This window comes from Lepidothrix coronata, unplaced genomic scaffold, assembly GCF_001604755.1.
Source record: "Lepidothrix coronata isolate B3197 unplaced genomic scaffold, Lepidothrix_coronata-1.0 Scaffold42, whole genome shotgun sequence".
NCBI classification, from domain to species: domain Eukaryota; kingdom Metazoa; phylum Chordata; class Aves; order Passeriformes; family Pipridae; genus Lepidothrix; species Lepidothrix coronata.
In genome coordinates this window covers 5018324-5035126 of record NW_016690222.1, presented here as the reverse complement: position 1 = coordinate 5035126, position 16803 = coordinate 5018324, and the positions used below count along the sequence as shown (strand labels likewise).

General features: G+C 36.4%; 1 protein-coding gene across 6 annotated transcripts in view; it reads right to left on the bottom strand.

Moving 5' to 3' along the window:
* The window catches only part of ADGB (androglobin), a 108451-nt gene that overhangs the window by 75872 nt on the left and 15776 nt on the right, over nucleotides 1-16803 (bottom strand). For 3 of the 6 annotated variants that reach the window (XM_017813774.1, XM_017813776.1, XM_017813778.1), the window contains exons 2-8: nucleotides 15617-15761; nucleotides 12759-12851; nucleotides 10476-10547; nucleotides 9065-9253; nucleotides 5713-5852; nucleotides 4367-4453; nucleotides 2593-2804 (exon numbers count right to left, since the gene is read on the bottom strand). In XM_017813774.1, coding sequence (XP_017669263.1) covers nucleotides 2593-2804; nucleotides 4367-4453; nucleotides 5713-5852; nucleotides 9065-9253; nucleotides 10476-10547; nucleotides 12759-12851; nucleotides 15617-15761 — 938 coding nt within the window. The remainder of the gene's footprint in view (nucleotides 1-2592; nucleotides 2805-4366; nucleotides 4454-5712; nucleotides 5853-9064; nucleotides 9254-10475; nucleotides 10548-12758; nucleotides 12852-15616; nucleotides 15762-16803) is intronic. The other 3 variants (XM_017813775.1, XM_017813777.1, XM_017813779.1) reach the window with 3 other exon arrangements.

Below are 16803 nucleotides of genomic sequence, written 5' to 3'. Positions count from 1 at the left end.
CTTAAAGATCATCTAGTTCCAAGATGATCCATAGGCAGAGACACCTTCCACTAGACCAGGTTGCTCAAAGTCCCACCCAACCTGGACTGGAACACTTCCAGGAATGGGGCATCCACAACTTCTCTTGGCAACCTGTTCCAGTGCCTCACGAGCCTCACAGTAAAAAATTTGTTTCCAATATTCAATCTAAACCTGTCCTCTTTCCTTCTAAAGCCATTCCTCCTTGTCCTATCACTACATGCCCTTGTAAAATGTTCCTCTCCAACTCTCTTGCAAGCCCCCTTCAGGTACTGGAGGGCTGCTGTAAAGTCTCCCTGGAGCCCTCTCTTCTCCAGGCTGAATAACCCCCACTCCCTCAGCCTGCCTTCATAGAAAAGGCTCTCTAGCCCTCTGATCATCTTTACTGACCCTCCTCTGGACTCATTCCAACAGGTCCACATCTTTCTTGTCTGGGAATCCCAGAACTGGACGCAGTACTCCAGGTGGAGTGCCCTCTCACAAGGGCAGAGTAGAGGGCGAGAATCACCTTTCTTGACCTGCTGGTCACAATGCTTTTGACTCAGTCCAGGATGAGGCTGGCTTTCTGGGATGCAAATACACACTGTTGGCTCATGTCCAGCCTCTCATCAACCAGATTTCCCAAGTCATCTCCACAGGACTGCTCTCAGTTCTTCTACCAGTCTGTACTCATGTCTGGGATTGTCCCAATCCAGGCATGGCACCTTGCACTTGGGACTTTTTGTCCAGGTCCCTCTGGATGGTATCCTTTTCATTGTGTCAACAGAGCTTCACAGAATCACAGAATGGTTCAGGTTGGAAGGGACCACAGTGGGTCATCTGGTCCAACCTCCCCGTTCAAACAGGGTCATCCCAGAGCACATTGCGCAGGATTGCATGCAAATGATTCTTGAATATCCCCAGTTTAAAGCTATTACCTGTGAGGGAGACTCCACAATCTGTTCCAGAGCACAATCACTTGCACAGTAAAGAAGTTCTTCCTCATGTTCAGATGGAACTTCCTGTGCATCAGTTTCTGCCCGTTGCCTCTTGTCCTATTGCTTGGCACCACCAAGAAGAGCCTGGCTCCATCCTCTTGGCACTCCCCTTTTAGATATTGTACACACATTGATCAGGCCCCCTCTTAGTTGTCCCTTCTTGAGGCTGAACAGGCCCACCTCTCTCAGCCTTTCCTCGTGAAAGGGATGCTCCAGTTCCCTAATCATACTCATTACCCTCTGCTGGACCTGTTCCAGCAGCTCCAAGTCTCTCTGTACTGAGGAGCCAAGAACTGGACACAGCACTCCAGATGTACCTCACTAGGACTGAGTAAAGGGGCAGGATCACCTCTCTCGACCTGCAGGCAATGCTTTTTCTAATGCATCCCAGGATTCTGTTGGCCTTCTTGGCCCCCAGGGCACACTGTTGGCTCAGGGACAGCTTGTGGTCCTCCAGGACCCACAGGTCCTTATCTCTCGTGGTGACATGGATGGCTTTATGTCATCCAAACAATCCCAAACATTAATAGAGCATCTGAACAAAGTTTTTAGCCTCAGAGTTGAAGATTACAGTATCATAGCATAATGGTTCCCTGATTCTTAGTCATTTCAGTTACTAATAGAATTTTTAAGTGTAAGAATTTTAGGCAGGATTAAATTTACGAAGTTATCTGGAAAAAAAATCACAGCATCCTGTTGGATGAATGACAGTGATGTTTCCAACGGCTGTATCCCTGGGAATGTCCATTACAAACTCTGAAATATCTACCACATGGATGGTGGGTCAAAATGATCTCCTAAGAAGAGAGAATACAACCACAGCCGGGAAACTTCTAACATTTTTATAACACTTTTGACATTAGGACATAGCACTTGGGATTCGAAGTGAGGAATTCAGGGATTTTTCTAAAAAATTAGGAAGAAATAGAAATTTTAGTGTATGATTTGTACCTTCCAAAGGCACGAGAATTGTTGTAAAATTTAACTGATGCCTTCAAGTTAAAAACAGCAACTAGGAAAACTCAGTCTCAAATATAAACACTGAAGAATAATATACTGGAACAAATAAGTTTCTAAATCTAAGTTTTTTCATTTACATGTAAATAGGTTAGCAGCTCTTGAAGAAAATTATTACCTATACCTAATAGCATAAAGAGAAAAGTTGCTGTAAATAAAAATGCAGGTAGATATTAGAACATACTTGTCAGAACTCTGTAAGTAATCACACTTTGCAACATCCATTATGAAATGTATAATTTACTGATGATCAGAGCAGTGTTGCCTTTGGACAAACTGTAACTTCTCTGATTGTTATCTCTCTGCAAGGAACCAGTCTTTAGAGAAATAAATGGCTGAAAAAATCTCTGCCATAAAGTGAAGCTATTTTCGTAAAATAAAAGAGTAGTGCTGCTTCTGATGAGATCTATAGCTAAAACAAAAGTAATTTGAATTTACATCATTGCAACATGTTCAGTGAAAACAATAAAACCACAGAGTTGCATGTGGCAATATATCCAAGACACAAATTCAAAGCCAGAGATTATGCTAACCTTATTTATGCTTGGTCTAAATGATCACATTACCTAAAATTACAGACCTTTGCCAATGTTATCAGATGTCTCTACTTTCTCAGGTGATTCTGACTGCTTATTCACAGGTGAAACTTCATTTTTTAACTCTGAGTCTTTGGTCTCTTCAGGTTTTGTGTCTAACTGAGTAGTATCAAGTTCTGGAGTCTTCTCATCAGGCAACTTGAATTCTGGCACAATCTCTTTCAAAAAGTCCCAAACTTTGTCCAAGTATTCAGACCTTTAAAAGAAAATACGCATGTATATGTCAATGATAATGACATTTGCAATAAGAAAAGAAAATGCGATTTTCATTTCGACAGGCACTATACCACAACTGACAGTTCAACTCCTCAAAAAGCTACTGGGTTATTTTAGCAGATAGAACACACTTGCATGATCCTCTGTATCAGCCAATTTGTTGAGACAGATTACGGACAGACTCATAAAGAAAGAGATGGTGGTTAGAAACATATGTAAATAAAGCATCTTTTCTCAAGTTTTTTAGTGGATACAAGTTGTGGCAGAGAAACTTGCAGACCACTTTACAACTACATTGTATAATAATTTGATTCCATCTCTGTATATTAAAAAGCTTCTCAAAGGCACTTCCAAACTGGGCTTTCCTAAGAGTTCATCACAGATAGTGCCATGCCTCCTCCACCAATTCTAACAAATACAACAGCTTTTTGATATGACATGTCAGTAGCAGTCATATTGGTTCTTCACAGAAACTCAGTGATTCCAAAAACAACCTCAAACAGTCATGAATAAGTTTCACACAAGGTAACTGAATGTAACCTTTTTTTAAAATCAAATAATTGATTGTACAATGGGTTAAAGTCATCAGCAAAGTCTCTGTGGTGTTCACATTTTCTTATTCCAGAATATAATGTATTTGAAGGAAATGAACTAAAATTTAGGTTACTTAGATTTTTAAGTCCATGGGCTACATACACACTACTGTAAGACACAATTATATCTAAAACCTAAATTGCAAGCATAGCTTGGGGCATAAAAACTGGAAAAGGGAATAAAATATTCTTTGACTGAACTTATTTAATTCTGAAATATGGCTATAAAAAAAATTATATCTAACCAAACTATATATAAACCAAAATTATTTGTTATCTATGTATTCATTCAAATCTATATATCAAAAGGCAAGAAGGTGTAATTTAAAAAAAGGTCTAAATATTTAGTGTCTGTATCCTGGTCATTCATTTAGTAAAAAGAATGTTGAGCCGGAAAATCAGAATGTCTGTTCTTTAATATATAAAATGAACATAAAACACACACGAGACAAGAAAAATATTATTGTAGGTAGGAAATACTATTTTTGGTTGAAAGTAGAAGTCTATCAGTTGTTCCAATTTAAAGGTGGAAACACTGTACTAGCTGGCATGAATTATTTCCAGATTTATGACACATACTTTTTATGGTACATTCAGATATAAAGTTACTATTACTGACAGACATTTTGTAACTGCGTACTAAATGAAACATAGATTTCTCTAACGTTGTTTTTATCATAGTGTCTAATATAAGTTAAAATAATTTTATAAAGAATAGGCATCGCTTATCATGATAAATAGGTTCACAAGCAACTGTATGACCTACAAAAAAAAGCTCAATAAAACTGCACTCCTCAAAGGTACATTTCTCAAGCACTGGAATTAAAAACAATACACTTGCTAAAATTGATGGTGAAGGACTTTTAGGGCTCAGATTTATTTTTCATAATGTCTTATAAAATTAAATATTAAACAATTAATGCGTAAATTGTTTAATAGAGGAACTTACTGAAGAGGAATAACTTCTGGTATCCATCCAGTCAGTGTATGCAGAACTGTAAATTCCTCCAGCTCTCTTTTTCCAGTTTCATGTATACTATAAGACAAAAGCAGACATTTTACAGAATTATAATGAAACCAACTACAGTAGTCTGCAATCTACATTGCTTTATATTGGAATAAGACCATACACAGAATGGCTCGATGAAAAAACAAGTCATTACTTGCAATTTTAGGAGTTTACCAAACCATTTCTGACTAACAGCCTACAAAGTCAATATCTTTGCATCAGGTCCATTATTTTGGCATTCCCTCTGGTACAGTGGCATTTTTCCAAAATTGTTAGCAAGCACACTGTATATTTGCACACAGTAAAGCCTCTTTTCGCAGAGTTGGAGACATGGGTTTGAAATCCCTCATGCTAGAAGGGAGTTATGATTCTACAACTTCCATTTCCTAATCAGCCTCTCTAACTGTCAGGCTATTCTGCACAAGTTGGCTCTATTTCCACTCTACAACACTCCACCCCACTCCACTCTCCTAACTGGAGAGATCTCCTGAGAGGTTCAAGGCTGAAGATGCTAGCACTTGTAAGACTAACCCTTGTGCTCTGGAAAATTGAAGTATTAGAACCACATTCCTGGAGAATTTCATCCTAACAGGCAGCTCCAGGCAACTCGCTAGCCTGTGTAGACATACTTCAGCTGACTCTTCTGACAAACATAACTTGATATGACCAGAATGGGGAAGCCTGACTACCCAGATCAGTGTTTTGATTTATTTTCTCAAGCTTAGTAATTTAAACTCTTGGTGATCATTGTTCATCTCATAGGAACCTGTGGTCATAATTGTCAATCACCGCATAATAGGCCATCCTCCCATTTTCAGGTCAGTTCTAGGGAAGTGGATCACAGTACAGCCCACAACACCAGAACTGTAGCAAAGGCATCAAAAGTAGCTTACAATACTTTATTTTCAATACTGGTTGAGTCAATATTGGTTAAGGCTGACAATTACAACTTCATTAACACTTCATAGACATTTCCATTTTGTAGAAAACCACATGTGAAGACTTTAGGAATAATGTCAAACAGATAAAGCAAATAAGGAGAGTACTCCAGTTTCTTTGCAATTTTTCTATGCATAAATTTACAAACACATCTATAAAGGAAACACTGTACCTTCTGTAGCTACAGATGATTCTGCTTTACCGATTTACAGTGTCAGCTTTTGGAAGTGTCTAATTGCCATTACAAAATTTTTAGCAAAATATATTTCCCATGTAAACTGAAACAACTTTTTGCAAATTCCACGTGACTTCACAAAACAAACCGAAATTGAGATGACTAAACATACCTAGTGTTTGCTACCTTAATGAGAGCTTTGGACAGCAACATTGGCCAAAGTTCATTTTGACAGGCTGTAGCTGGTAATAGCAAATTCTCCTCTTCACTGAAAGGCATAGTGTCATCCACAATGATCTTTCTCCAGCACCCCTATGATGGGGGAGGGTGATGGGGGAAGAAGAAAAAACTGAGTTTGAGGGCTGGAAAATGAACATGCATGTAAGAGAACTTTTAACGCTTTCTCAAGAACCCAATTATACATTACAGATGGTTTTAAAAGGAGTTCTCACATAATATATGAGGAGCATGGAAACAGTATTCATAGCATTTCATTACTGCTCTGACTTATTTATTTCAGAGATTAATCTAATTGCAGCTATTTCCAAATATATTTCATCTCATATGTGTAGTCCATTATGTGCATGCATTCATTGCTTTTTCTTCATCTGCCATAACAGATGATTGAGAAACAGTAATTATTAAAAAAGGGGCTTAACTAAGATACCAGCTTAGTAAATGCCTCTTTAAGGTCTCAATCTGGAAAATACTTGTGATATAAGCAGTCCCCCTTGCTTCCCAGAAACTATCTGGGGATGTTGGCTGCAGTGGTTAGTGTTCTGGAAGGCATTAATATAGTATCTTATGAAACACCATATGAAACAACACAAAATGATCAAATGTAAAAAAAAAAAATCTATACTTCCAGGATAAGAAACAAACAGGTAAGACAAAGTATTGATATCTCCAATATCAGACACTTTGTTAGTAAACTGAGCTAGTATTCAACAAAATAATCTTGTCTACCATTCTCCAAAAAAAAGTCTCTGTCCTAGTGGTGAAGACATAATAGGAGAATTAATGGGGCAATAGCAAGTACTTCTGCAAACTCACCCACTAAATGATGAAGAATGACCAAATCACTAAACTGTTCAGCTTGTGTTATCAGAGGGCAAAATTACCACTCTCTGCTTGTAACTCAACTACAGATTCAAAGTGAAATGACATCTGATTATGAGTTCTGTAGTTCTCAGAAGAAAACAAATTTAGGCCACAGGGCAAAGATAACCAAAAAGCATAGAAGAGGTTAATGTTTTTTAGGAGAAGTGCTACTTTGTGACAACCAAAACAAAATACTTAAGATTTCCCAAGTTTGAAAAGGACTAGTAAGTAAAATAATCACATATTCATCTACTCTTTCAGTAATTGCTGAAGTATAATACGGACTGCAGTATAAGTTGATAAGTAAAGGAAAAGACATCAGAGAAACAAAAAAAAAGGATGTGGGGCAAGTCTATGGATAGAAAAAGGTGAGGAAAGGGTAACTACAGAGACAAATTCAATAAACCTCAGGAATGCAAAGTGAAAGCAAGATGTGAGGTAGAATTCCCATATGGTGTAAATTGTATGAAACATTATTATCCACAGATTGATCTCAAGGACTACAATCCCTCAGGACTCAACACAGCATTTTGGTGAAACCAGTTCATTACTCTTCCACCTTGTCTCAGTTTTAACTTAATTTGCCACTTTCTCCTGTAAATCTCTTTCTCCTCTATCTCTACTGATATATGTCTTTCCTCATTTACACATTTTCTTTAATCTTCCAACATTTGACTCTGTTTTTTCCTGCTTTTCTTTCTGTGAAATACAGCTGTACAACCAGAGGAAAAGAAATTGAATAAACACAAAGGTCCAAACCGAAACAAGCACAAAAGTGACAAAGAAAATAAAACACCCTGGTAACTCTTGCACATGCTTTAAAAGGCAGTCTTTTATCCTATGAATACACAACATCTGCAGCATTAAATTCACACACAGGATAATGTCTTCTTCTGAGGAACATGGACAACAGAATTTATGCCCTCTCAAACTCAGGCAACTCTCACTTCCTATGTGAATGTAAGTTATTCCATATGTGGAGGCAGTAGAAAGGGATTAAAGTACAAAGATCAGTGTTTACAAAGCCATAGTGCTGTCTACTCTCTTATATGGGTCTCAGTCATGGGTCATCTACCACCACCACCTGCGACTCCTAGAACGCTTCCATCAACGCTGTCTCCGAACAATCCTAAACATCCACTGGTCAGATTACGTGACCAATACATCTGTTCTAGAGCAAGCAGCAGTCACAAGTATTGAGGCCATGTTGCTGAGAACACAGCTGCGCTGGGCAGTACACATCTCCAGGATGAAGGACCACCGTCTCCCTAAGGTCTTGCTCTATGGTGAACTTGCCACTGGCTGCCACAAGAGAGGAACCCCGAAGAAAAGGTACAAGGACTCCCTGAAACAATATCTCAGCCTTGGCCATATTGATCAACATAACTGGTCTACTCTGGCCTCCAATCGGGAGGTCTGGAGACACACCATCTATAACACTGCTGATGCTGAGAACGCACGCAGGATCACCCTTGAGGAGAAAAGCCAACGCAGAAAGAATCGTGCCTTGCAGAATATACCATCTAAGGAGTCTTTCTGCTGTGCCTTTTGCAACTGGACATGCTATCTCGTATTGGCCTTTTTAGCCACCAGCGTGCTTGCAACAAACGTGGGTAGAGCCCTTCCCAAATCTTCATTCGTGAAGCCTAGCCATGAGTAAGGGATGATGAAAGCACAGGCACGTAAATCAGGTAAGTGCTTCCCGTTACAGGGAAGGTCACTTCCAACTTTCTGTTTCCAATTGACTGTGTAAAAAAATATTTTCAAGTTTGGGCAGCTGGAATTTTAATAGGGTCAGTTATAGGTTTTAGTGTTTTGTCACATATTCTGTTTGCAAAAGACAAATGTAACCAAAATAACCCTATCAACATAGACAAGTTTGTGTCAGTGATTATTTCTTTATTAAAATGAGGTTAAATATAAAATTAAGTGTTCCCTGTTGACTGAAAAATGTGTTTAGATGTTTCTGTCTGTTATCTTTAGAAACTCATGGGATGTTTCAGTTTTACCAGTACATCTTCAGTGAATAGTCCTCACGCTGGAAGTCTTTAATCACTTTTAAATACACCTGGATACAAATAGCTCTGTAAAGTCAACCGAGTTACTTAAACAATAAGAAGCATTCTTAATCCTAACATAACAAAGGTGTGGGCCACATCTGATTCTACCAAACTTTTTCATCAAACCTACAAAACTACAAAAATAGAATATTGTCTTTTCAATAATAATTCTGTTTTATCAAGTTCTAAGTTGTACAAAAAAACACATGAACTATAAGATTGTATTTTTATTAACAAGCATCAACAATGTGTCAACACTTCTACAAACCTATCTTTTCAATTATAAAATACATGTACACTAACCATTAAAATTTGCTATGCTAGCTGTATCATATTTATATATTGTTGGAGGAAACTACTCACCATCCAGTAAAGTTTCAATACATATTTTCCGAATTTATTGTACAGTGGCATGTGTTCCTTCGTAGCTTTACATAAAGCATAAATATGTTCCCATGGTTTCCAAAAAAGTGTGGGTATTTCACTAGTTAAAGACTTTTCATTATATATCCTCCAGACAGCATAAATCTCACTTACAATCCACCTCATCAGCTAAAACCAGAGGAAAATAGAAATTCTTTTCAAGTAACATCTTTTTGAAAAAAAAAAGCCAAGTTATAATGATCAAAGATTAAAACAGATTGTGTTGTAAATAAAGAAGTGACATAAAAGCATAGATATGGTTTAATGGAAAAACTAATTTCACTGGTACAACTTCTCTTAAAAGCATTACAATATCTACATACAATAACACGAACTTCATGAAACTAAGGAAAGGTACAATATAAATTATGTCGTTCATCATTTAACAAAGACAAGCAAGGAAATACAATTTTATGTTACAGGACTTGTGAACTGTCACTTGTTTTACTGTTTATTACAAGACAGCTACTAAAAATCAATATTGGCTTTAATACTCATTATTTATACTCGGTAAAAAAAATCCTAAATTATTAAAAGTATTTAATAATTTTTAAAACTTAAAATAGAACCTTTAACTAATCATGTTTCAGTGCATGTGTTTTTATAACATGCAGATTTCAGATTTATACCATACTTTCACAAGTTTTACCAAACTTTTACAGTGATTTATATAAACTAGAGTGAAAATACGATTTTACAAGAAGAAACTTGCCCTAAAATTAATTAGTACTTCTGTGGGCCTCAAAATTTACACCACCAGTTTTCTGATGGTTTCCTCTCATATATCTCTGATGCTGAATTTTGAATTTTCATTGAAGCATTGAATGAAATAGAAATTATGAAGTAATATTACATTCAGTAAGGCACTCAGATGCCTTGGCACTACCTGTTTTATATTTTCACATGATCTGTAGAAATTCATTTATTCACCTCTGGAGAGACTGCCTGGGTGACAGACAGTTGCGCATACATGCAGGCACACTAAGACTTCAGGAAAGTTTGAATGAAAAATATAAATCCTTTCTAATCCAGCCTATATTTGCTCTTATCTTTAGACAGTACTATCCAGTAGTAATTATAGTAGCTCATATACTATATATATATTTAACAAAAAAAAAGTTTGGAAAATCTCGATTCATCGTCGATTTAATTTTTCAAATTCTAAAGAAGGTAAACAATAATTATAAAAATCTAGATTATTTCTTGCCATTTTATTCCCATCATTCTTTTTCCACTTAAAAAATTGTCACAACTTATTTCTTCATGGTAGAAATTTGGAGTGAAATTCAAAAAGTTAAAGAGAGATAAAGAAGAATGAATTAATTTTTTTTTTTTACGTATTTCTGCCTACCTCACTACAAAATATATGCTCATTTGCTGAAACAAGGTCAAATGAAGTTTCATTTTGGACAACAACAGGAACCTAGGAGAAAGTAAATTAGTTAAGTCCATAGCTAAATTACCTGGAAAAAATTAAATTAACATTAACATTTAACTGTAATGACATGCAAATGTTAGACATTTGGCAAATATTCATTAGAGATTTGCAAACTAGAAATTTCTTAAAATGTAGATGTTCCAAATTTTTAAAAAATAAGAATTATTTTTACCAGGATATTTAAAGAGCATCAAAGGAAATAATCACATTAAAAAAATGATATTCCTTCATTTTATTAAGCATATTTGAAGTTTTGCATTTAAACCATGAGCATAGCATTGACTCAAAGTCATCCACCAGGATTCAAATGGAATTCTTTCTCATGGTCAGTTAGAAAGCGGTATTATCAGTATATAAATGGTGACTTTGACTGCATTACATAGTTTTGATGACTATTACCTGTTTATACAACACATTTCCTTTAGGGAGGCAGTTCAGAAATAAGGTACTGGGATTGTAGTTTATTGAACCAAATGTATCTGTGCCTCTCATCACATACTAGTGATCATTGCTTGATTCTTTGCTTACTGCACTAAACAGGCTTGTTTACGCTTTCTTTTGTAGTTACTAATAGATTAGGTAGCAACATGTATCATTCTTAATAGTCTTTCATCACTTGACATTTACATTAATTTTTAACAATAATATAAAATTTCTAGTAATCGTTGCTTCTCGATTCAAAACACATATTGGACCAAAAGAAGTATCAAAATTTTAATCAGGTCTTAAAGAAAACAAATGCTTTCTTCATAGTGCTCTAAAGATAAAAGCTACTTTTAATATAGATACATATTTCCATGGCTTTCTGGGCTGCCAGCTCTCTTGCCCTCATCCTTCAGATACCTCCACTCAGTTTATGCATTTTGGCAGCATTTCCTATCCAATCTTTTGGTCTTGTCAATTACTTCTCTGACCTCCCCCTCCTCCTTCCTCCATTAAAAATTAAACTTGGACCTCTTTAGTGCCTATTTAATAAAAAATGGAACTGACAAGCTGACAAAAGGAAAACTGACAAGCCAGAAAAAGCTGGAAGGATGGTCCAAGTGCCTTAAAACTTCAGTATTTCTTCTGAAGCAAAACACTTTAAAATTTAAGATTACTAACAGCATTAGAGGATACTAAACTTTGAAATGGTAGGCTGCTTATTTTCTTTGTAAATAATTTAAAAAATATATCGAATAAAAGCTGTGCATAATTTTAAAATGTTATGGTTACCTTCCAGACAAGTACTGTCAAAAACATGGACATGTACTGTGTATAGCCCAGAGATATACAACAGCTGAAGGGAAAAAAAAAATACTATCATTCTGGTAAAGTTAGTTGATGTTTTCATGATAAATATTTAGTTCAGATACCTGCTCAAGGGCAGCCTTAGTTGGAATAAACAGACATTTTTCTGCCATGAAGCTGATTTTTAAGTGAGAATAAAAGAACACAAAGAAAAATAGAAGGGCCAGTTGCCTTCTAAATGAAAATGGTGTTAAAAAGTGAAGCAGATGTGGGAGGATACACTGCCATGATGTTTTGCACCAGGAAGTGCTGGTTCGTGGTGATCTTATCGCACTACGAAAGGCACTCAGACTCTTTATAGTATCATTGAAAATGCTATAATTAGAGCTAACTATAATGAAAGGGGTTAGCATATGCAACATGATGTCCTTTTAGACACTGGGAAACCCAAGTTGTGTGGCATCAAGTAGGTCTGTGATCCATCTGTGCAGCACTCCGTGCAGATCCAATCCATAGAAAGGATATTCTGACAGGATATTCTGACAAGAAAACAACTCTGTTCATCATTTCTCCTGTAAAATTGAAAGTATGTTGACATAAGAAGGTGTTGCTGTGGTTACATAAAGGGAAGGAGATGCAGGTGGTATAATTGCCAGTAACAAGAAGGAGCCACCTGCAGGCTCCTCTGTTACCATGAGCTGTCTGAGCTTTTTCAGTGCCCAGGACTTACAGCCAGCAAGCACCACACCAGCCTCAGGGCCAAGCTGTGTGTACAGGACAGGTTAGCTGTTACAGCTGTTACACAGGATCACTGACTCCTCGCTGTACAGTAGTCTCCTGGACAGGATGACCCTGTATGGTCAAGTGGGTATTACCTGTTGAACTAATTTCCTCTACTAATTTCCCTTTACTTTTGACAAGCTAGGTGAGCAGCATTTTTTCATCATGACCTTGCTTGTTTCTTACCTGTTTTGTTATAAACTCTTGTGGACGTTTCCATGAATGTACTTTTAAGGATGCTGGCAACTTTATTTTCCCTTCAGGATCATCAAAGAACTGCTACATAAAATATGCATGCACAAAAATGGAACATTTTTTATTAATTACAGTGTTGTATCTTCCACAAGATTTAAAATAATATATTGCTCACATGATAATTCACTTACGGAGCAAAATAGCATAAAAAGGAACTGAAGTATCTACAACTGAAGTACAAGAGCCCAAAGCCCAAAATAAAGATTTAGCACAAAAGCCACTTATATTGTCCTGAAAAGTTTATGTGGCCTGCACCGTCTAAATGGGTCTATATGAACTGATTTTTTTCTTTTTCACCTTCCAGAAAGCTCTCCAAAAAAAGTTTAAGCTTTTGTTAGGTACTCTTCTACCAAGTTGTTTCTACGTACTTTTTCTAACTCACGTATTTTTATAGCTTTTTTAATTGAATATTGAAAGTAAATATCTAAAGTGGTATTTAGACACAAAACATGTTCCCTGCATTTAACACTGCTATAGAAACCAAAGAGAACTATAATTATACAGCATAATGAATTAGCCCATTAAAGAGAGAGTCCCATATAATTTTCAAACCTGCATTTCTAAAGTGATACTCATCCTCTGTGTGCACAGAAGTCATCATGATATATTATATTTGTTTACTTAATAGCACAATGTAGAATGAAGAGATGCCTCTGATTCAGGTCATGTTGACTGACAAACTAATCAATTACATAGTTAATGCCTTTTATTTAAGTACCTACTGACCAAAGGAAGGCAAAAAAAAATACATTACAAAAGTGTAAAAACCAGACACAAACCAAAGACTCCCAAATAATACTTTCCCCACATTTTTTTTTGTAAGCTCCTTCAACCTAACGGTCTGCAACAAGCTATTTCAAGTACCTGAAGGAAAAAAGATTAGTTGGGGGGAAAATGAATCTTTCAGGACTACTTTTCTTTTTTTATGGAAGCTTAAAGAAAGCTTTGTAGCCTGGACCACGAAGAATTATGTTAACAGAGTTTATTCTGCTTTCAGAGACATCCAACCCTGACTTCATGGCTGGATGAAACATGAGCTAAACATGGAATGATGGAATGACCTAACACTACACAAAGAAATACTAAAAAAAAATCAGGAAAGATGTACCCTTCTTTAGCTTCCTAGTGCAAAGATACTTTGAAGAAAAATATTGTAGGTTCAGCTAAACTTGGCTGACAAAATCAAGTTTAACTTATCTTTTTTTTAACGTGGCTACAAGAGACAACTGCCAGGTATCAGGAGTTCATGCTCTAAGGACAGGAGTCTCAATCACAAGTTTTACAGGAAGGACATGGAAGAAACAGACACAAGAGAAACAGATAAGGTCAAATGCACAGTATCTGCAGTCCACTGTACCGCTCTAAGAGAGGCTATTGTGTAGGGGTCCTTGAATTAAGATTTAGTAAAAGAGATTTAGTGTTACAAGGATAGAGATCACTTCCAATTGATTCCTTTTCCCACACAAGAAAATAGGACTGCTCATATTCCTGTTCTAAGTGTACTCAAAGGTACTGGATGCCATTACTAATTCTGTTTCTAACTGAAATAGCCTACACAATATTGAATCCTGGCTATCTGCTTGAATCAAAAGAGGCACATTACAAAATTCTTTAGTTCTGTAAATTCATCTGCTGTGGCCAACATATTTTATGATTTCTTTAAACATATAAAAAGAACAATGTTTCATATAGCTTGTAGCTGAAGAACTGATGAATCCAGTAAACCACTCAGAATGCCTCTTGTGTTTTCAGATTTTAAAGTTTATCTATTATAATAATGTCTGGCAGACCTAACAAATTAGTGCTAGATAAATGTTAAGAGTACAGCCCAAAGACACAAAATGGGGTAATGGAACAGAAGAAAGATACAAAGGGAAATTATTTACTTGACATGTTAATGGCAGTATTCAGTAGAGAACTTATACCTTCTCTGAAAACAATACTTTGGCCCCTCAGGAGTATAATATATTAAGGCTCAGGATAAGAAAAAAATAATCTACAAACACATATGCCAACATATACATAGTTCACAGAATACATTCAGAAGAAACATATGGACAATGCAGAATTGGCACATAAAATAGATGATTAAGCATGGCACTTAATGGATTTAAATATCGCTTTAAAATGCAAAGTTTAAGAAATTCTTTCAGAAATAAATTTACTACTACTCTGCATAAAAGACACATTCTGCAATGACAACTGGTTTGAAGGAGTAAAAATTCCGTATGAGACTTATAATTCATTCCAAAGTTGGAAAACTGAGGAACTTTTCTGCATCTGGCAGGCACTTACTTTCTGCAAAATAACAATATCCCTCAAATCATTCTCTGAACATTAGAACTGCAGACAGCATTTCACCGGTCCAGAAACTGAGGTGTGCAAAAATATACGGATGGGTGGTGCATCAAACCTTTTGAGTTCACAGAAACTGCACTGCCCTGAGAAGGGATTTCTCTGACATACTACAACAGTTCAGCTCTTCCCACATCCCCAGTTTTAATTATGTTATGAAATAGATTTTGGGGATGAATTTTTTTAAACCATTATGGTGCACACAATAATGTACACACTGTGTGCATTAATGTAAGCAATTAACTTAAAAAGTAATAAATAAACGATGCACAATACTTCTAGTTTATTACTGCAGTTTAATAGGGAACTACTTACACACATTGAAAAGATATGATATGATTTATCAGTAACACATTATTTTGAAGTCGTGACAAATACTCTACTAAATACAAGTAAAAAAAATGAAGGGAAATAGGATGTGTCACACAACTTACTGAAATTTGACCTTTTCCAGCTTTTTCTTTTCCAGGTTTCCCAGGATCCCATTTTTCTGCATTGATATCTGCATCATTCCATTCTGGCCAAATAGGAAATGCCCACTTCTTGTTTGAAGCACCTACCTGGGAAGATGCAGGTGCCCTGGGAAACACATAGTGGCATGAATAAAAATGAATAATATATTAGACAACAGTAGCAGGAGATTTTTACCATATATTCTTTTTTTAATGTGCTGTAATAGAAATTTTAGTGTTTGTAACTACAATAACTTTTTGTCACTAAGATAAGCAAGCCTATAGAAGTGCTAGATGGTGTCATTAGGTATAAACTAATGAAATATTTAAATGCATTTATATGAGGAATCCTGCTGAGGTAAATGGGATAGCTGAAGCACAAAACCACAATCTGAGGACAGTTTCCTCCCTCTTCCTTTTCCTCTGCTTCAAGACACATTGTTATCTTTCCCCTCCTGTGCCAGCCCTAGCATTCATGATCCAGTTCAACTCATTTCCCCAATATGAAGGCTTTCTTTCTTTTTTTCTGACTTATTTCTTTAACCAACAAAAAGGAGCTTGCCATGGGTAAAACTCATCTTGGGGAAAAAGACTCACTTCTAGGAATCCATGAGCTGCTAGACCAGCCAGTTCTGTCTCCAGGTAGTTTCATTCTCACATTCTCAGGGCCTTTTGTGCTCCCAGCACTCTCACTACCTTCTTCTTGGGTTTCAGAACTCTGGCAAACAGTTTGCTGAGACTGCAGGGATTTTCACAAGACTAATACACAATGCATTCATAGCCACCAACTAGCACCAGTAGTACCTGTGCGTGTCATTTTTTCAGTGCATACAGTGGACCAAAATCTGAATTAGCTAGAATGAGAATACATCAGCTCCTTCCTCCTTAACTACCAAATCTGGAGGCAAAGAAAGTACACGCAGGTCACAATTATATTTTCCCAAACCCATTGAAAATAAACAGTAGATGTTGTTCACTCAAAAGAACAAAAGGAAGAAGCTGAAGGGACTCAAGAAGAAACATGCCACCAAGAACTGAGCAAAAGGGTTTAAACAAATCTTATTACAGAAAAAAACTTACAGACTTTGACTCGCTAGAAAAATAGACTAGGGTCAGAATTTCCTCTTTGATACTCAGCAGTATGCTGCAGCATTAAGAATATACTTACA